The sequence below is a fragment of the Vigna angularis genome, chromosome 11 (assembly GCF_016808095.1).
Source record: "Vigna angularis cultivar LongXiaoDou No.4 chromosome 11, ASM1680809v1, whole genome shotgun sequence".
Taxonomy (NCBI): domain Eukaryota; kingdom Viridiplantae; phylum Streptophyta; class Magnoliopsida; order Fabales; family Fabaceae; genus Vigna; species Vigna angularis.
Window position 1 is genome coordinate 5267158 of NC_068980.1, and position 21742 is coordinate 5288899.

At 35.4% G+C, this 21742-nt stretch overlaps 2 protein-coding genes across 2 annotated transcripts; one reads left to right on the forward strand and one right to left on the reverse strand.

Moving 5' to 3' along the window:
* Window positions 1-12660: 12660 nt before the first annotated feature.
* LOC108332916 (uncharacterized) lies at window positions 12661-13977 on the reverse strand. Its single transcript, XM_017568216.2, has one exon. The coding sequence runs from the start codon at window positions 13975-13977 to the stop codon at window positions 12661-12663; it is 1317 nt and encodes a 438-aa protein (XP_017423705.2).
* Window positions 13978-15157: 1180 nt separating this feature from the next.
* Window positions 15158-21113, forward strand: LOC108332915 (amidophosphoribosyltransferase, chloroplastic). Its single transcript, XM_017568215.2, has 2 exons — window positions 15158-15379; window positions 20358-21113. The coding sequence occupies exons 1-2, from the start codon at window positions 15158-15160 to the stop codon at window positions 21111-21113; spliced, it is 978 nt and encodes a 325-aa protein (XP_017423704.2).
* The last annotated feature ends 629 nt before the right edge of the window (window positions 21114-21742 follow it).

Consider the following 21742-nt stretch of genomic DNA (forward strand, 5'->3'; position numbering starts at 1 on the left):
AATCAAATAATTCAAACAATGTACCATATTAGTAACCATAATAGATTTCAATATTGATTCAATCAACTAAAACAACACTTTAAAGCATTCATAGACCATCAAAACAAGTAATCACATAGGAATTTATCAAACCAGCTACCAATCCCATATCAATTTCAACATGCATAACAATTTATATTAAAGCATCAACAATATTAACAAGTTGTAATTAACTTCTCTTACTTTACACAGGACCCAACTATTCTACAAGAGTTAAGACGACTCCAGCAACTCGAGAAACTTTATCTACACCTACAACTCACAAAACACATGATTAGGGTATATCTTTAGAACCATAATCAACAACGAGTCTTATAGAAAACTCATATGAAACATGCAAAAATACTACGAATCGGATGCAAAGGAAATGATACATATCAAAGAAAAAGAGTAGGAAATAAACTTTCTCTTTAGGAGAAACTGACCAAGTAGACTTGAAGATCTCATTGTTGTGATCACTTAGATAGTCTTTGGTCTGCAAACATATGAACATATGAGAAGAACTCCTAAAGATAAATCAGAGAACTTTATAAAATGGTTTATGGAGAAATTGTGTGTTTTAAAATAGTAAAACTCGTTTATAACGAAGCTATTTATATTAAAACTCGTTTAATATTAATAATGGAGTCTCACTATTTTTAAACTACTACTTTTAAAATTCTATTTTTAGGTCTTTATTGTTTCAGCATGACGAGTCTCATTTATATTGATTAATTACAATAAAAATAAATAGTTAAATATATTTTTTATTCTCAAACTATTGATTAAAAACATATCTCGTCACTAATTGAAAGTACGTACTACTATATAAAAGGAAGTAAAATGTCCATGACAATAAAAGACACTTAACGATGATAGAGTCATTCTTTTCTCTATGCAACTCTCTGTTAAACTTTTGGCAAGCGTACCAATAGTCAACTGTAGTATAATGATTTTTAAGTAAGAGTGTCGAACCCATGAGAAACAGTTTCGATTAAATAGATAAATTGTTATCTCAAACAGTATATATACAAGGATGTTCAATTTGATTCATGTTGGATGTTGATAAATAAAACTACGTTGCGTGAAAGTAAAATAATAACAACAAATAACTTAACGAAGATTAATATGAGAAGTTGGGATTGAATTCATCTATCTCACTCGTCTGCAATCTGGATGAATACAAACATATAGCAACTGAAATTACCAACATTGATGCAACACACCAAAGTCATAAGAGCAATTCCTTGAATATTGATTCCTCACATATCCAACAAACTGTCCAGCATTATATTCAAGTGTTATAAGCAATTGATAAACTAAAATCTATCCCTAGCATCATAGAATATCAAGTATTCTTGCTCAAATCAGAGTTTTAGAAATACTTTACAGTCAAGTCTAAAATCCACATTCATGAAACTATTGTTCAGGTAGAATCAAGCATTAAGAGCAGAACAAAAATACCAATGTTGAATAAAAACAGAAATGCTATATATAAATATCACCAGATTACATCCGAGTTCGAATCGATTACATTCAATCCCAAGAGAAGAGATCAGCCACTCATGGTGGCGATTGACATTCTAAGAGATGAACTCTCTTTCTTTCTGCTTCGTAAGTATATAAACTGCCCGAATTCTCGCTTAAGCTAAAATTATTCTCGCTTAAGCGAGAAGAAACTTCTTGGAGAAGATAATCATTCTCGCTTAAGCTAAAATATTCTCGCTTAAGCGAGAATGACTTTTAAGGTAATGGCTTCCTGGACAAGTCTAGCTTAAGCGAAATCATTCTAGCTTGGGCGAAATGTTGCAGGATTTGCTCTTTTCTCTTAGTTTACCTGAAATGTATACAAACTAGGGATCAAATGATTTCCTTTTACTCAACAACTGAGAAACATGTGATTACATTTCATCTTTCTTAGATTGGGGAAAATTGATACAAATGTACTCAATTCAAAACATAAGTGCTAAAATTCCATATGAAAATTAACTACTTTTTTGCATTTATCACTCTCTAGCTCCCTCTGGTGCAATTCTCTCTTTATCTTATAACTCTCATTCTGGTGTTGGAACCGAAAGGTGATTATGAACTTTGTGGTAGTGGTTACAGAATTTTGGTAGTGGTTGTGAAGGTTAATGATTCAATAATTAAGGTTGTCACACTTTTGGAACAATGATTGAATGAACAAGTCGTAGTTTAGTCATTAAGCAATTGTGAGGAATATGATGTCGCGCTCCTTGTCCATAACACGATTGCTTCATCAACGATCTACACACAATGTAATGCTTTGTCCTTATAATCTTCCATGGTGTAAATGACTACTTTCTTAACTGACTCAAAATTTGAGTGAAAAGTTGGCATGTGATGAATAGAATTGGTTAACCAAAACCTAATTAGAATAAATTAAGAAAGAGGATCATTAAACATCGCAATGATTTACAACTTTTTTTTGTATGAAATGGAAGAAGAAAATGATGTTGTATAGCGAGAAAAATCAAGACCATTGTTGTCACATGAAAGAGAGTGATAACGAAGATAAAGAAAAACTCTAATAAGAGAAGAATGTTGCAAGAAGAGAGATTCTAGTCTAATTATTTGATAATGATATTTTATATATTTTATAAAATTTAAGAATGAAATTGATGTATACTTTTTAAGACAAAAACAAAATACAATTTTAGTCAATAATTTAAAGAAAAAAATTAATTCAAAAATTAATTTATAATTAGCTTCATAAAATTATATATATATATATATATATATATATATATATATATGTGTGTGTGAATTTTTCCTATATCGTACAATTTTATGCCTTGATTCAAGGTACATTTGTGTTTTGTAGGAGGTAAGGATCAGTACTGTTAACACTCACTCATAATTCGTTTACAATATCTCTAACGAACCCATTAATATCATTTCAACCTCGTGCACTTCTATGAACCTTTGTACATTATGCCGTTGGACTAATTTTAGGTTAAAATTGTAATCCTATTAAAAAATGTTACATTCAAATAAACTACTATATTTAATCATGGTTAGATTCCTTATAGTAATACTATAGTAAAGTTTACTCATAATTTAAAAAAATAGTATAATTTATTAATTACACAATAATGTGAAAATTATTAATTACATAATTAGACGTCATATTCATCTTGTATTTAATTAATGTAAATTTTTTAACTATGATCTTTATGAAAAAAAAAAAAAGCATATATCGATTTCCCAGCACTCGGTAGTTGGTGATAGTTTCAATTCTGCAATAGCAATAACACAGGGAAACCAGCAAAGATTCGTGGAACCTTTGAGTCACATCTCTCTGTAGCAAGGGTATCAAGTGAATCATGACCTTTACACTACTCAAAACGTGACCAAGAATCAAAGTATACAATGATTCTAAAATTGAATAACCATTTTTTCAGAAATCACTACTGTCATGTTATTAATACCCAGCAATCATCAAACAGAAATGGAAAGTTTTAATTTCTAAGCAGGGGAATATACTCATTCTTAATTGGAATTCTGTTAAGAATATATACTTTTTCCTAGTATAAACTCGAACAACACATGCCAAAACTTAAATATTAAAGAGACATAATAAGAAACACGAATGATTTTATGATTATTTTTGGTTTTAAAGAGGGTAAGTTTGTTTATACTTTTTTAAATAAGCGGTTTTTAATAAAATAAGAAGTTTTTTTTTTATGCGTGTCGTTTATTTTAAACATTGGTTTTTTTTTTGTTTCTTTCAATAAGTAAATGATATTTACTTTTTAAATAAGTAATTGTTTTCAAATTTGATTGTTTAAAAAAAAAACTAATTATATGTTTAATCAATTCCACTCATAGTCATCTATACATTTTATTCATACCCACGTCAAAATTAAGCATAAATCTATCTACAGATTTTTTGAAAGCATTTTCTTCTCGCTAAATTCTTCAGCTTTAAAGAGATTAGTTGATTTATAGATTTCCTTTTTAACTTTCTCTTTCGTATTTATATGTCATGTTCTTTTTTAATGTATTTGTTTCATCATTTTAAAACACGTGAAAGAAACTTATCATGAAAAGAAATGTAGATTTCTAAACATGCATTAAATTAAATAATTTAAATGTGATTTGATGTATTTAAGTTAAATAATTGATATAACTTATAGTCTGTTTGTTTCATATATGGAAATACAGTGATTTATTGAGAAAGTAAACAAAACAAGACAACATAGTTATGGAATCATTTTTTTTCTTCAACTTTTTCTCTCCAACATCGCAAAGATAATGTGATAATTTTATTTTTTAACTAATGATAATTTTTAATATAAATAATAATAAAATAATGATAATAATAATATAATAATAATATAAGTAATAATAATTGTTTTGGGTAAGATGTTGGGATTCACTGGACTCCTGATGATCCTCCATTATTCAAATTGCATTGTTCGCTCCCTCTCTTCTTTGTTCAAGCCGTGTGGTTTAATAAAAATGAGTATTCAGAATTAGTTTTCTGACCTTCCTATTAAACATATATTTATATATATTAAAATAGATTTACCCTTAAGACTAACCCATATAATAAAAATAATCTTCAATTTTTATTTGTTATTTGTTATTTTACTTTTTAATCTATTAAAATTATCACATGATTTATTTATTTATTTATAAATTTTCATCTAATATTTTCTTTTTTCATCATTTTTCTCTTAATCCAAACAACATCACTTTTATTTATTTTTTCTTTATTTTTCTAGATTTAAAAAAAAACACAAATACATCCTAAGCGTGCAAAAAAATTTTGATGTGACATCCCTGAAATATACATCATGCATATATAATAAAGACGTCATTAAATTATAATAATAGAAAGCAGTTGAAAACATATAACAGTGTATTGGGAAAATTATAGTCATCCTCAGAATGCTATGAAGCTAAAACATGAAGTACTAGAGTCTTTTAAGATACCATAGGTTCCACCTATTACAGTTTTACAAAATGCATAAATTAAAGTAAAGAGATCCTAAAGAAATTAGGATTCAGCGTCCTCTTCTTCCAAGGCTTGCTCCAGGGGCACCTCCTCGACATCTGCTCCTATCCAAGTGGATGATCATCGCAAAAGAAAACACACCAACATAACAAGAACACAAACAAGCAAGGGTGAGGTAATTATATAAAAAGCATACGATACGACAATATGTACATGCATGAGTTAACTTCAATCAAACCGGATAAACACGCATCTTAACATGTTATGTACTAGACTTAACTCGTCCGGACTTTAGAATGATAGTCGAGTTATGACGGGTCTTGCACTCGTGGTGGCTTATGAAACTTGGGCTCCCCCACCCTACCACACTCACGAGGTTAGCCTGTTTCGGGCCTTGAGGCATACTGGAAGCCCCCAAGACTAAGACCTCCTCCTACTCCTCACCACATGATTCAATCCTCTCTACGTGAGAAGAAAGGTCATTGGAGTTTCAGGATGACTCCCAAGACTGAGCTCCTACTCTCATTCTAAACACTAAGAATCTCACCAAGAGATCTTACACAGATGGAACTTGGTTTACAACTTGTATCATCTTACCACCACTTATAACCATACACTTTCTGCTACCATCCACATACTTGTTTGAATATCACAATACAGTACTATAGATGCAATGAAATACTTCACCAACAACCAAAGAGCACATTAATCAAACGCAGCACAAGATGTAATTAGAGGACCAAACCCAGCACTCGTCGCACAGCGCACCACCCTCGCAGGGCGAGACTGGCGTTATTCGCATAGCGCACCCACCCATCTCGCCTTGCGAATTAAGTCTAAATAAGTATCAGAGTTTGGGTCTCTCGCATAGCGTACCTAAGTCACTATGCGAGAGTCGAGACAGAGACCAACCCCCTTACAACTCTCGCTATGTGCCCCACTCGCCTTTCAAATTAAATGGGCAGTGGTCCCAGACCACCACCAGTCGCATAGCGACAGGAGTCGCCAGGCGGCTCCACAAACAGAGAGCAACACCCTCTAGTAATTCGCACAGCGCATCAGCTCGCACAGCGAATTACCCAGACAGTGAGTACCCTCTACAGGGTCTCGCTATGCGAGACAGCTCGCATAGCGAGTCTGCATAATCTGTAGAACGTGAATTCTGCAAATTCATGTAACTCACACCCTCCAACCTATTTCAACCCCCTTTCCCAACTTCTAAGACCTCTAATTCATTATATGAACCTAGCTAAACTCGTATAGGTGAATTCTAACAATTATACAGTGATTCCAAAGTGATTTAGGCTTGAACTCAATTCTAAAACATCAAATCCTATGACTTAGTGGCTCAAATCATATTTACCATTTCTAACTTGATTTGGTCCAATTTTATGATCCTAACATGTCACATTAGGCCTACTTAAGCTACCCAAACAATTCAGTTTCTCTTAAGACTCCAATTGCCCAAAATCACTACTCAACTTCCTTCAAACTAACCTGAAACAGTACCTGAACCCTAAACTTCTCGTCTAAACAACTCAACAACCGGTTTTCTAATCCAAACACCTCAGCACACATCAATTAGAGAGATCAAGCTAAATCAAAACATATTCAAATAATCACATCACAACATACACAGGCTCTATAGTATAATACAGGCAAGTTAGGCCATTGGAATTAAAGTTCAAGCAGAAGAACATGCTTACATAGAAGTTCAACATACATGTGAATCACACAATGAATTTAAAGCATATAATCAGCTCTGCTTACCTTGGTGGTTATAAGCACAGTACTACTCAGAACAGTAGCAAAACCCCACTAGTGCCTTACACAGCCAGCACACAGTAAGACCCTACAACCCATTAAAGTGGAGACAAACACAGCTCTTAGAGCTAGAATAGGCAGAGAATCAAAAAGGAGCACCACCAACTGCATGCAACCAGTAAAGTTGCATGTCCTAGGTTCAAGAAGAGTGGAGAAACTGACTTACCCGTCCAAAACGAAAACTAATCGGATGGATAGGAAGCCCTCAACTCCGTGAGCGAAAGAACACCTCCTATAAGACAATGTAACGATTGAAATTTGTGTGAGGGTAGAGAGAAGGCAGAGCAAGAGAAGACTGAGTTTAGAGAGAGAAAGAGAAGCTGGCTAATGCACTCAGAGTTGGAAAATGAAGAAATCCCTTCTAAGGTCATGGTGCCCTTAGCTTTTTGGGCCTGGCTGCCTCAATCATAAGGCCCAACAGCCCCATATTTTCCAGGCTCTTACAATTGAGGTCTTCATCCCTATACAAATATCAAACGGGAAGTTACATCCTCTCATTTATGATTATAATAATTATAACCCAAAGAGTTAATATGTATTGTTACACAACTTTACATTTAAATTGTGGCAGACAAATAATATAGTCTCAAACTTGTTATTCTTTTTTTTAATTGAATTCACGGATTTTTATTAAAGATATATACCTAATTTGTAAGGGTGTTTTACCTTGCACCTCCAACCTTTTCACCCTACACTTCCAATTTCTTAAAATACTCCTAATTAATGAGGTGGTTATCAAGTAATTTTATGTTTATTAAGAAATTTTGTGTATCACTGAAACCCTACACCCCATTTTCCCTATAAGAAAAAATGCATCTCTGCACCCCATTTTTCATATATTAAGAATCCCCACACTCCATTTGAATTGCACATCATTTAAAATCTAATAATCTGTTATTTTTTTGTTTCTCTCCGTCCCATTTCATTAAGTCTTTTCCTCTCCACTCTATAACAGTGAGTGTGGTTTTAGAGTTAACAGAAATTTGAGAAGGTTTAATGAGGTAGTTTAAGGTGTTCCAACAACTTGGAGGTGGTGTGTAACACCCCAATAATTATAGCATTAAACTATAATAGAGTTCTTACATCATTGATACAATAAAACAGTTGATAGAAGGAGGAATAACAGTTTTCCTCATTATTATACAAACCCTCACTCAAATTTCAAACTAAATACAATTCACGCTTAAAACAGAGACTAAAAATATAAGTCTCATTCTTATAACTAAGCTTCAGTCGATCCTCCATCTAATGCTTGCTCCACCGACATATCACCAATTTCTGCTCCCATCCATCGGATGATCATCGCCAAACAAAATACATAACACAAAATAACAACCACACAACAGACAAAGCAAGGGTGAGCTAATGCAACATAAAATGTTATGGTAAATTAAATTAATAACCACATTTCCAACTTACAAGTTAAATTACTCAATAATACACTAAACATACCATAATCATCGTAAACTCACTCATCCAAATAATCGTATGAATATTGAACTCTTAGCTAGTTCTACACTTACAGTGGTACTTTACTCAGCTACATCCTATCCTACTCTGTTCCCCAAACTGGATCTTCGGATATGGATGCACTTATTCGCTAGCTCAATTATTCTATCCTACTTTGTTCCCCAAGCTGGAACTTCGGATATGAATACCACCACTGAAGCTACATCCTTCCTACTATGTCCACCCCACAGTGGATCTTCGGTAAGGATTTCCCCACTCTCCACCACATAACTTTCTCTCTAAGTGAGATCAAGACTATTGAGAGCATAAGAATGAACCCCTAAATCGGAGTTCCTACATTCATACGTACAGTACTTGACACAAAAATAACAAGGAGTTCCTCCTTATAACTCTATTCCACACTTTCCATTCATAAATACACATGTCAACATATTATCATCTTTAGTCACATCTCAAGAAAATAACTCTTACATACTCAGACATTTCACATCCTCACATAAAACATCACTTATTAACACATAACTCTTTATGGTCTATTAATTCGAACCCGTGAGTAGTTCAAACAGCTTGGATACCCTCACCAATGGCTCCGGAAGAGTTAAAAACCCCCATATCGACCTAAAGAACGTCCAAAACGGACATCAAAAACTCCCAAAACGTCAAAACATCAAAAAACTAAATTTGTCACGCATAACTCGCTCCAGCGAGTTGACTCATTCGCTCAAGCGAATTTACCATTCCAAAATCACGAAAATTCACTTTCCGGGCTATACCGACTATTCCTTTCACCATACAGACTTTCTAGACGTCCAAAAACTCATCTCCTATTAACAACCCATATTCCTCCAAGTCTTGTAAACATCTAAACTAAACCTATAAATAAAAGGCAGCGGATAAATAGTACAATCCAAAATTTCATATCAAAAACCTAGTCTCCTTTTAAATTTATAAACAGATTCAAAATCATCGATCTATACGTATACCTAAAAAAAAACTTCCACCGATTCAAAATACTTAATACGAACAGGATCTCTTCAAAATCATCAAAACAGAAGCATATTCCAATTCCAAACCGTACATCAATTCAAAAGATACAACAGAAGCATAATTTCATTCTAAAATCATAAAGAGAATCAAAATCCTAAACATATACCAAATTTAAGATCACACAGAAACAAAAAGACTCAAGGTTAGCTCCCCTTACGATTTTCTCCTTAGTTAGCCTTTCGAAAACACTTTGCGAACGTTCCCCCGACTCAAATCACAACTCTAAAGTCCCTCTGCTCCAAAACCTTCGTGCTCTAGCCTCTGGTTCAACTTAGAAACCATTCCAGCCCCTGGGACGTCCTTAAATAGCCAAAATTTGGCCAAAAACGCGTTTAAACAGTCAAAAACACGTCAAAAACGCGTCAAAACGTGTTCACTTACTGGGACAACTTTGTCAGTCCTGTTGAACCCCTTCCGAAGTCGGAATTACGCGTATAAGTACTCGAATCGAAGCTGTTCGAGTCTACTTTCTAATGGAAGAAGAATCAACTCAAGATCTAATTTTAACAAAAAGTAATAATTAAAATACTAAACAATGTCAAAGTTGACAGCATTGTATTTTGTACTATGATTTATACTTTGTTACAACTTGTTACATTTTGAGTTTCTTAGTCTTCTAATGACCCAAAACTTACTTTTTCTTCTAATTTTCAGGGTCTTACATTCTTCCCACCTTTTAAATTTTTCGTCCTTGAAAAATGCACTCGTTAATCAAACAGATGAGGATAAAAGGTCTTCATTTCTTCTTCCAATTCCCATGTCATCTCTTGGGTCTTCTCATTCCACAATACTTTGACTGTACGAATATCCTTTCCTCTTAGTTGCTTCGCCTGAACATCAAGAATTCGTACTAGTTTTGTATCTAATGACAAATCCTCTCTGACTTGAACATCATCCACCTCGAGTACATGATCAGGACTTGACACATATTTCCTCAATTGAGAGACGTGAAATACATTGTGCAAGTTTTCCAGTTGAGGAGGTAGAGCAATCTCATATGCTACCGGTCCAATTCTCTTGATAACTTGGAATGGACCAAGAAACTTCGGAGACAACTTCTTGGACCTTATAGCTCTTCCTACTCCAGTCATTTGAGAAACTCGTAGAAACACGTGACTTCCCACTTCAAACTCAAGAGGCCTTCGCCTACGATCTGCATAAGACTTCTGTCTGCTCTGTGATGCCTTCATTCTTTCCTGTATCAGTTTCACCTTTTCTGTGGTTTGTTGAATTAATTCTGGTCCTAACATCACTGTTTCTCCTTCTTGGTACCAACATAGGGGTGTCTTACATCTCCTACCATACAGTGCTTCATATGATGCCATGCCAATGCTTGCATGATAGCTGTTGTTGTAAGTGAATTCAATTAATGGTAAGACCTCATTCCAATTACCCAAATGATCTAAAACACAAGTCCTCAACAGGTCTTCTAAGGATTGAATCGTCCTCTCAAATTGTCCATCAGTTTGTGGATGATACGCAGAGCTCATTTGTAATTTGCTACCCAATTCACGTTGTAAAGACTGCCAGAATTTTGATGTAAATCGTGGATCTCTGTCTGACACTATGCTCGACGGTATTCCATGTAGTCTTACTACTTCTCTTATATACAGTTGGGCGAGTTTCATCATAGACATCCTTAGATTCATCGCCAAGAAGTGAGCGCTCTTCGTCAACCTATCTACCACAACCCATATAGCATCATGACCCTTTCCTGTCTGTGGTAAGTGGGTTACAAAATCCATAGCGATACTGTCCCATTTCCACTCAGGTATCTCTAGTGGTTGTAACATACCTCCAGGTCGTTGATGTTCTACTTTAGCCTTTTGACATGTCAAACATGCTGACACAAATTGTGCCACATCTCTCTTCATTCCAGACCACCAGAAAGACTCCTTGAGATCTTGATACATCTTAGTCATACCAGGATGCATGCTAAGACGACTTTGATGTCCTTCCTCGAGAATTAACCTTTTTAGCTCAACGTTATCTGGGACACAGACTCTGTTCCTAAACCTCAAAATGCCATCAGCTCCAAACATAAATTCTCTAGCTTGATCTGTACCCAATAAACCCACTATTTTCTGCAGCTCGGCATCTAATAATTGTTTATTTTTGACTAAACCCAATAAATAACTTGATATCATTAAGTTGCTGCACCTGATGAAATCCGACTTCAGCTCAACATACAACTTCATATCCCTGAATTTCTCGATCAATTCTAACTCCCTTACCATCATAGTAGATACATGCACTGTCTTTCTGCTCAGAGCATCTGCTACTACATTAGCCTTACCTGGATGATATAGAAGTTCAAACTCATAATCCTTCAAAAACTCCATCCACCTTCTTTGTCTCATGTTTAATTCCTTTTGATCAAAAAGATATTTCAAACTCTTATGATCGCTGAACACTTGGAACTGTGCGCCATATAGGTAATGCCTCCAAATCTTCAAACCAAATACGACAGCTGCCAATTCTAAATCATGAGTGGGGTAATTTTTCTCATGATTCTTAAGTTGTCTCGAAGCATAAGCTACCGCTTTCTTTTCTTGCATAAGTACACATCCCAGTCCTTGATATGAAGCATCACAGTATACTTCGAAAGATCTTCTTGGGTTAGGGATCACTAACACTGGAGCACTTGTCAACCTCTTCTTTAGTTCCTGAAAACTGGCTTCACATCGGTCTGTCCAAGCAAATAGATGATCTTTACGAGTTAATTGCGTCAATAGTGACACAATCTTGGAGAATCCTTCTATGAATCTACGGTAGTACCCTACTAATCCTACAAAGCTCCTGATCTCAGTTACGGACTTAGGTCTCTCCCATTGAAGCACAGCTTCGACCTTAGCCGGATCCACAGATATTCCACCAGCCGATATGACATGTCCCAAAAATTGCACCTCTTTCATCCAAAACTCACATTTGGACAACTTGGCGTACAACTTTTTATCTCTTAACACCTCAAGAACTGTTCGAAGGTGATCCACGTGTTCTTCCCGAGTCTTGGAGTATATAAGAATGTCGACTATGAAGACTACGACAAACTTATCTAAGAAAGGTCTGAATATTCTATTCATATAGTCCATGAATACAGCGGGAGCGTTGGTTACACCAAAAGGCATAACCACGTATTCATAATGTCCATATCTGGACCTGAAAGCAGTCTTTTGTACATCTTCTGCCTTTACTAAAACCTGATGATAACCTGATCGTAGATCAATTTTCGAAAACACTTTCGCTCCATGTAACTGATCCATTAAGTCGGCGATTCTTGGCAACGAGTATTTGTTCTTGATAGTCAACTTATTCAGCTATCTGTAATCCACACACAATCTGGAGCTCCCATCCTTCTTCTTGACCAACAACACTGGCGCACCCCAAGGTGAAATACTTGGTCTGATAAATTGCTTCTCAAGCAAGTCTTCTATCTGCTTTTTCAATTCTTCTAATTCAGCTGGAGCCATCCGATACGGAGCAATTGATACTGGTCTGGTGCCTGGTATCAGATCAATTGAGAACTCAATCTCTCTTTGAGGAGGCAGTCCCGGTACATCTTCAGGAAACACATCCATGAAATCACTCACCACTAAGTGATCTATGCTCCCTCCACTCTGGTTAACCTCTATGTGTGTCAACACTATGAAGCAACACGACCCTTCTTGTACTTCGCGCCACAATTTCCCCGAAGATAATATCCTCGACTCTTCCTCTTGAGGAAATAACAATCTCTTTGCACCGCAGTCTAGGAGAATGTGATTGGAAGTTAGCCAATCCATTCCTAAAATTACCTCTAAACCTTGTAGAGGTAAACAGATAAGATTAACTCTAAATTGACATCCTTCTACTACTACAGGACATCTAGTACATGCTAGAGATGTCTTAACTAAGCCAGAAGCTGGAGTAGATATTATTAAGTCATAATGTAGCTCACTCACAGGCAGTCCCAACTCTCGCACACAATCATCAGACACAAAGGAGTGCGTAGCTCCGGAATCAAACAAAACACAACAAGCTTTCCCAAACAATAAACAATTGCCTATGATAAGATTACCTGGCCCAGTTGCCTCCGCTCCGGTCATCGCATACACTCTGCCCACAGCCTGAGGTTTGGTATCTGCCATCTGTTGAGGCTGATTAGTTGGTTGTTGAAGCCTTGATCCTTCAGATGTGGGACAATTCCTGGCAAAATGTCCCTCCTTCCCGTAGGTATAACACTTCATAGGACCAACTAACTGAGGGCAAACAAACTTATAATGTGGTCCTCCATAGCGAAAACACTTCACCACGCTAGATTGTCCTACTTGACCTGATGGATGAAACGAAGTTCCTTTGAATGCTTGAAATGGAGGTTTAGAATAGGGCTTCCTCTTGTCTCCATGACTGAACTTGGACCCAGATGGTCCACCAATCCTCTGTGGCTGTCTTTGTTGACCTTGCACTTCATTCTTGGTCTTTTCTAACACTTTGGCCCTCTCCACTAATGTAGGAAACTCCTTAATACATAAACCTTTTACTAGCAATTTGATATCTCCTCCAAGGCCATTTTCAAACTTCCTACATTGCCATTCTTCATCCATATCCAGAGTGTGGAAGCGGATCATATGCTTAAACTTATCAGCATATTCCATCACGGACATTCCCCCTTGCACTAACTAAAGAAACTCCACTTCTTTGGTAAATCTTACACTGTCAGGGAAATATTCAGCATAGAACTTCTTCTGGAATAAGTTCCAGGTGATCGAGGTACCACTCCTTTCCAACAATGTCCTCGTACTGGTCCACCAGTGACTGGCCTCTCCTGACAATAAATATTCAGTATAAGCCAATCTATTCTCTTCTGGGCAGTTTTTGGCATTGAAAATCCTCTCCATATCTCTAAACCATTGGTCTGCTTCATCGGCACTAGTATTGCCACAGAATTTAGCTGGATGGTGTTGAAGAAAATTCTCTAGGCTCCATTCTTGAATTGGAGTAGGTGGAATATAAAAATGGTCAGTGGAAATTCTTGCACCACTGTTCATTAATTCCACATATTGTCTCTGGTGTGCCTCGGCTGACACCCTAGCAGCTTCCAATTGTTGTAACGCAATTGTGTTTTGTTGCATCAAGGATGCATTCTGCTGCTGCATCGCCACCACAAATGATTCCATTACTCTTACCAGATTAGAAACATCAGACCGTACAGGTGAAAGAGGAGGAGATGGTCTGGATGCCATGGTTCTGTCCAAAGAGAGGAACCATTAATCTAAAGATTAATTCCTATAATCGGAAGACACAACTAAGATCACACAACTGAAACATGATATCTTCATAACCTACAGGATTCTTAGAGAAAGAACTGCTCTGATACCATTAATGTAACACCCCAATAATTATAGCATTAAACTATAATAGAGTTCTTACATCATTGATACAATAGAACAGTTGATAGAAGGAGGAATAACAGTTTTCCTCATTATTATACAAACCCTCACTCAAATTTCAAACTAAATACAATTCACGCTTAAAATAGAGACTAAAAATATAAGTCTCATTCTTATAACTAAGCTTCAGTCGATCCTCCATCTAATGCTTGCTCCACCGGCATATCACCAATTTTTGCTCCGATCCACCGGATGATCATCGCCAGACAAAATACATAACACAAAATAACAACCACACAACAGACAAAGCAAGGGTGAGCTAATGCAACATAAAATGTTATGGTAAATTAAATTAATAACCACATTTCCAACTTACAAGTTAAATTACTCAATAATACACTAAACATACCATAATCATCGTAAACTCACTCATCCAAATAATCGTATGAATATTGAACTCTTAGCTAGTTCTACACTTACAGTGGTACTTTACTCAGCTACATCCTATCCTACTCTGTTCCCCAAACTGGATCTTCGGATATGGATGCACTTATTCGCTAGCTCAATTATTCTATCCTACTCTGTTCCCCAAGCTGGAACTTCGGATATGAATACCACCACTGAAGCTACATCCTTCCTACTCTGTCCACCCCACTGTGGATCTTCGGTAAGGATTTCCCCACTCTCCACCATATAGCTTTCTCTCTAAGTGAGATCAAGACTATTGAGAGCATAAGAATGAACCCCTAAATCGGAGTTCCTACATTCATACGTACAGTACTTGACACAAAAACAACAAGGAGTTCCTCCTTATAACTCTATTCCACACTTTCCATTCATAAATACACATGTCAACATATTATCATCTTTAGTCACATCTCAAGAAAATAACTCTTACATACTCAGACATTTCACATCCTCACATAAAACATCACTTATTAACACATAACTCTTTATGGTCTATTAATTCGAACCCTTAAGTAGTTCAAACAGCTTGGATACCTCCACCAATGGCTCCGGAAGAGTTAAAAACCCCCATATCGACCTAAAGAACGTCCAAAACGGACATCCAAAACTCCCAAAACGTCAAAACATCAAAAACACTAAATTTGTCACGCATAACTCGCTCCAGCGAGTTGACTCATTCGCTCAAGCGAATTTACCATTCCAAAATCACGAAAATTCACTTTCCGGGCTATACCGACTATTCCTTTCATCATACAGACTTTCTAGACGTCCAAAAACTCATCTCCTATTAACAACCCATATTCATCCAAGTCTTATAAACATCTAAACTAAACCTATAAATAAAAGGCAGCGGATAAATAGTACAATCCAAAATTTCATATCAAAAACCTAGTCTCCTTTTAAATCTATAAACAGATTCAAAATCTTCGATCTATACGTATACCTAAAAAAAAACTTCCACCGATTCAAAATACTTAATACGAACAAGATCTCTTCAAAATCATCAAAACAGAAGCATATTCCAATTCCAAACCGTACATCAATTCAAAAGATACAACAAAAGCATAATTTCATTCTAAAATCATAAAGAGAATCAAAATCCTAAACATATACCAAATTTAAGATCACACAGAAACAAAAAGACTCAAGGTTAGCTCCCTTTACGGTTTTCTCCTTAGCTAGCCTTTCGAAAACACTTTGCGAACGTTCCCCCGACTCAAATCACAGCTCTAAAGTCCCTATGCTCCAAAACCTTCGTGCTCTAGCCTCTGGTTCAACTTAGAAACCATTCCAGCCCCTGGGACGTTCTTAAATAGCCAAAATTTGGCCAAAAACGCGTTTAAACAGTAAAACACGTTTAAACAGTCAAAAACACGTCAAAAACGCGTTAAAAACGTGTTCACTTACTGGGACAACTTTGTCAGTTCTGTTGAACCCCTTCCTGAAGTCGGAATTACGCATATGAGTACTCGAATCGAAGCTATTCGAGTCTACTTTCTAATGGAAGAAGAATCAACTCAAGATCTAATTTTAACAAAAAATAATAATTAAAATACTAAACCATGTCAAAGTTGACAGCATTGTATTTTGTACTATGATTTATACTTTGTTACAACTTGTTACATTTTGAGTTTCTTAGTCTTCTAATGACCCAAAACTTACTTTTTCTTCTAATTTTCAGGGTCTTACATGGTGTTTCGAGGAGGAAGGCTTGACATGAGGTTGGAGATTGTGCTTCGAAGGAGAGAGGCTTGACGTGCTTCCCGATAATTGGTGGTATTGTTGTTCGTTAACAATTTTGGAAGATTGTTGTTGGAAGTTGAAGGGTTTTTTTTGAAGAATCTATTTCAGGTGTATATACATCAAATATAAATCGGACATGGACATCGTAAGTCCAACATCGGATGTGAAGATCCAATACAATATAAATCAGATATGAAAATCTGAAACCGGATCTGGATATCCGATATATTTTGTCTCGATTGTCGACAACCGATAAAAATCGCATTTCCAAATGGATGTAAAAGTTTCGTTACTTTCGAAAATGTGATGCATATAATAACTTTTAATATATTATTTAGTATTTCATTTCATTACTTAAATGTATTATTTAATGTTTTATTACATATTATATTTCTCAATTTCTGTTTCATTAGATATAAAAGTTTGTTTTTTAAATAATGAATGTTGTAAAGCGATGCATAGAATCAAGTTTGTTTATTTTAAATCTTTTATTTTTTTAAAGTTTAAAATTTTATTTATTTTGAATGTAAAACTTTATTACATTAATTTAAAATGTTTAATTATGTTATTTATAAATGTTTAAATAAATAATTTATATACAATAATTTGTATGAATATTTTAAATTTATTTAAAATATAAATTTATTTAAAATATACATTTATTTAAAATATAAATTTATTTAAAATATAAATTTATTTAAAATATAAATTTATTTAAAATATAAATTTATTTAAAATTCATATAAAAAATTATAAAAATTATTATGTAGTTTTAAGTATTATTATGTTTTTGGTGTTTAATTTTTAAGTTTATTATTATGTTTTTGATTTTATAATTTAATTATAGATATTTAATTCATTTTATTAATTTTTAATTTTGTTATAAAATAAATTGTATGAGTTTCTTAATTTATTTTAAAAAAATTGGTATGTAAAATTAATATAAAAAATTTCAATGAGATGTGAGAGAGAGAAATGAGACGGGAGAAAAGAATATATGTATACACTGACAATAATAAAAAAAATATTTGATTACTTTTTCGTTTTTTTAAATATTGAAAGTTTTTTAATTACGGGTAATTTAGGTATTTTGCAAAATTTTAGAGGTGTAGATGAAGGGGTTGGAGAGTGAAACACCTTTATAAGGATGGAAAAGACAGGCCCGTTTGAACAGTACTTGACCTAATTGTAAAGAAACCTATTTTTACATTCGGCCATTTCTTCCTCACCTCCCTTTTTTCTTTCTGCACATCCATATAATAATTTTATCCCCATTTTATCCCTGAATAAAATATATTAAAAACCCTAAACTTTTTTCCTCCTTCTTCATACGGACCTTCCTCTCGGCCTTCATGCTTCCATGTGATTTGAGTGACAAACAATGTGAGTAATTATGGGTGCAGAAAAAAATAAGAGGGGTGCAGAAGAAATGATCTTTGGGCAGCAATCTGTGATCCAATCGAAGATGCATGAGAATTCCATTGACGAAAAGAAAGTAAATAATGGAAACATAGTTATAGGTTGAAAGGTGTCTTAAAAAGTATGAGCACTACAAAGGGTAGGAGAAAGGAGAGATGTGTAGGTTGCCGGTGAAGAGTAGTTGGTGGTGGGGCTTCACCGGTGACAACTAATCCTTTGAATTGAATAAGCTTTGGAGTAATGATGAAAGGCCCCATCAAAATGAAAAATGCAATCATTAGAGGAAATAGCCATCACAAGCAAACCAATATATTAATTACCCAATCGAAAGTGACATCTCCTAACACGGTTTATCTTCTAAACCCTTTTGTCCATTCCCATCACAAATCTCACATTTTGTTTTCGATCACACCTATTCGTTGATTAATTCTATTCCAATCTCAAAAAGTGACAAAATTAGTTCTTTTCCTGTGTGTAGCGCAATTTCACACATTAGATTCCAAACTTTTTATAGATAACTGCCCGACAAATCTTTCTTGGTGTGCTTTTATATTTTTGTTACGTTTTATCAAGTGTGAGTCGAAGTCACACATTGGATAAAAATAAAAATATAAAGTATTATATAAAGGTGAAAAACTCATTAACGCATTGTCTTAAAATTTTGGGTAGAGAATGATGTCAATCTTTTATATGGTTGGACTCATATGTCATTGGTGTTTGTGTCTCCCCGGTAAATCTCTTCCTTGATAGACTCAACAGTAGTATCAAAACCTACGAAGGGATACTCGTGGTTGTGGTTGGTTGGGAATGCTTCCGTTGGAGGGAGAATGTACCAATGTAAAGGAACTCACCCTTAAGGAGGAGATTGTTGGGATTCTAAGTGTGAGTCCAAGTCATACATTGGATAAAAATGAAAAAGTAAAGCTGTGTATAAAAGTGAAAGACCCATTAACTCATTACATTAAGATTTTGAATAAAGAGTGATGCTTATATGGTTGAGCTCAAATATCTTGTGTCTCTCCCATAAACCTCTTCCTTGATATTGTACACACTTTTAATTTATGGAACATGAGTTATTATAGAAAAATATAAGAAGACACTGAGAAACACACACAGTATTCCAGTTTTCATTTCATTTTTAATTCCAAATGCAAATCTAATCAATCAATTAAATGTTATATATATAATTTACTTTCCGTGAATTTCCAATTGTTTTAGATTAAATTGGCAAAAACTATACCCCTAAAATTAGTGATACGTGATGCATCCATATACCCTCCATCCATGATCAAGCTGCGGTTTCGTGGGGCTTGCAATACGTAGCTGTGTCCGGTGTAACGGACCAATTCCATGTGGCCCTGTTTTGAAATGAACCTGAATTTAGTATACATTGAAAGAAAAAGTTTGGTGCAATTAATATTATATCTTTATTTAGTCTTATGTATAACTTTTGAAGGCAACGTTTATTTAATTATTTGATTATCTTTCAGATATTCATGAGGTTCTCTTAAGAGAAAATAGACCAGACAAAAATTATTTGAATAAAGTGTTGGAAATACCATTGAAAGGTATGGCGATAGGAATTGCACATAGTAACATTTGAATTATATATAGGTTTAATCATTTACGAAGTCCTTATTTTCGCGTGAAATCTCAATTTAGTCCCTTAGTTTCTGGACTTCTCAATTGGGTCCCAAATTTATGAAAATTGCAACAATTGGATCCTTTTCGTTAAATTGTGTCCAACGGCGTTAGTGTGTGTCTGACGTGGCACACTGTAGTCAGTTTCTTAACTGACGTGGCTGACTGAAGCAGGACAGTGAAGCACGTGGATAATAACAATTTTTTAATTAAAAAGAAAATAAACGTTTTAAACCAAAATGGGGATTCATATTTTGAATTGATCGAATTAGGGATTGGGATTGTTCTGAGTACTTCTAGGGTTCGGTTCGTCCAAAGTTCATTCCATTTCACAAATTGGGGTATCAATTTGGGTATTTAGGGTTTAATCGAAGTTATCTGAGTTGCCCGGCTCCTGCGCCATTGCCAACGTCCGCTACTCCACCGCTGGCCACTCCAAGCTCGTGAGCGTCCAACCCTTCGTCGCCGGCTACCGTTTCGGCTCCGTCGCCGTCGCGCACAATGGAAACTTCGTGAACTACCGCTCCAAACTGGAAGACAATGGGTCCATCTTCAACATGACCTCCGACACCGAGGTCGTGCTCCACCTGATTGCCACCTCCAAGCACAGACCTTTCCTACTCAGAGTCGTGGATGCCTGCGAGAATCTGAAGGGGGCGTACTCCCTGGTGTTCCTCACGGAGGACAAGCTGGTGGCTGTGAGGGACCCCTTCGGGTTCCGACCTTTGGTGATGGGAAGGAGAAAGAACGGCGCTATGGTTTTCGCCTCGGAGACATGCGCGCTGGATTTGATCGATGCGACGTATGAGAGAGAGGTGAACCCAGGTGAGGTTGTGGTGGTGGACCACACGGGAATCCAATCCCTCTGCCTCGTGACTCATCAGGAGACAAAGCAATGCATCTTCGAGCACATATACTTCGCACTTCCCAACTATGTTGTCTTCAGGAGGTCTATGTACGAGTCTAGGAGGAAATTCGGGGAAATACTGGTCACTGAGAGCCCCGTTGAGTGCGACGTTGTGATTGCGGTTCCCGATTCTGGGGTGGTGGCTGTGCTTGGCTACGCTGCAAAAGCTAGGGTTCCCTTTCAGCAGGGGTTGATAAGGTCGCACTATGTGGGGAGGACTTAAAAAATTGTTATTATCCACGTGCTTCACTGTCCTGCTTCAGTCAGCCACGTCAGTTAAGAAACTGACTACAGTGTGCCACGTCAGACACACACTAACGTCGTTGGACACAATTTAACGGAAATGATCTAATTGTTGCAATTTTCATAAATTTGAGATCCAATTAAGAAGTCCAGAAACTAAGGGACTAAATTGAGATTCCACGCGAGAATGATTAAACCTTTTATATATATATATATATATATATATATATATATATATATATATATATATATATAAACAGAGTCATACAACGAAATAATTTTTGTAAAAAAAAAGTAGTGATATTTTTATAAATAAATTAAAGTAATGTACATTAAATTCCTTATTGGTCAAAGTAAAAAAGATAATTTATGTTGGACTTCATAGTATCTTATATAAATTATTTATTTTACGTTGCACATTGTAGAGTTTGACATCAACTTTTACTAAATATCATATCTAGGTTCTTCTATTCATTTTTTATTGTCTCAAAACACTTCGAAAACGTTTTTGCAAAGATATAGTTTGTTATCCAGTGACGAAATGGTGTTGGTTTGGAGATTCATTTACCAAGTTTTTTTTCTTCAGTGGCGGACTTTTCATGAGACAAC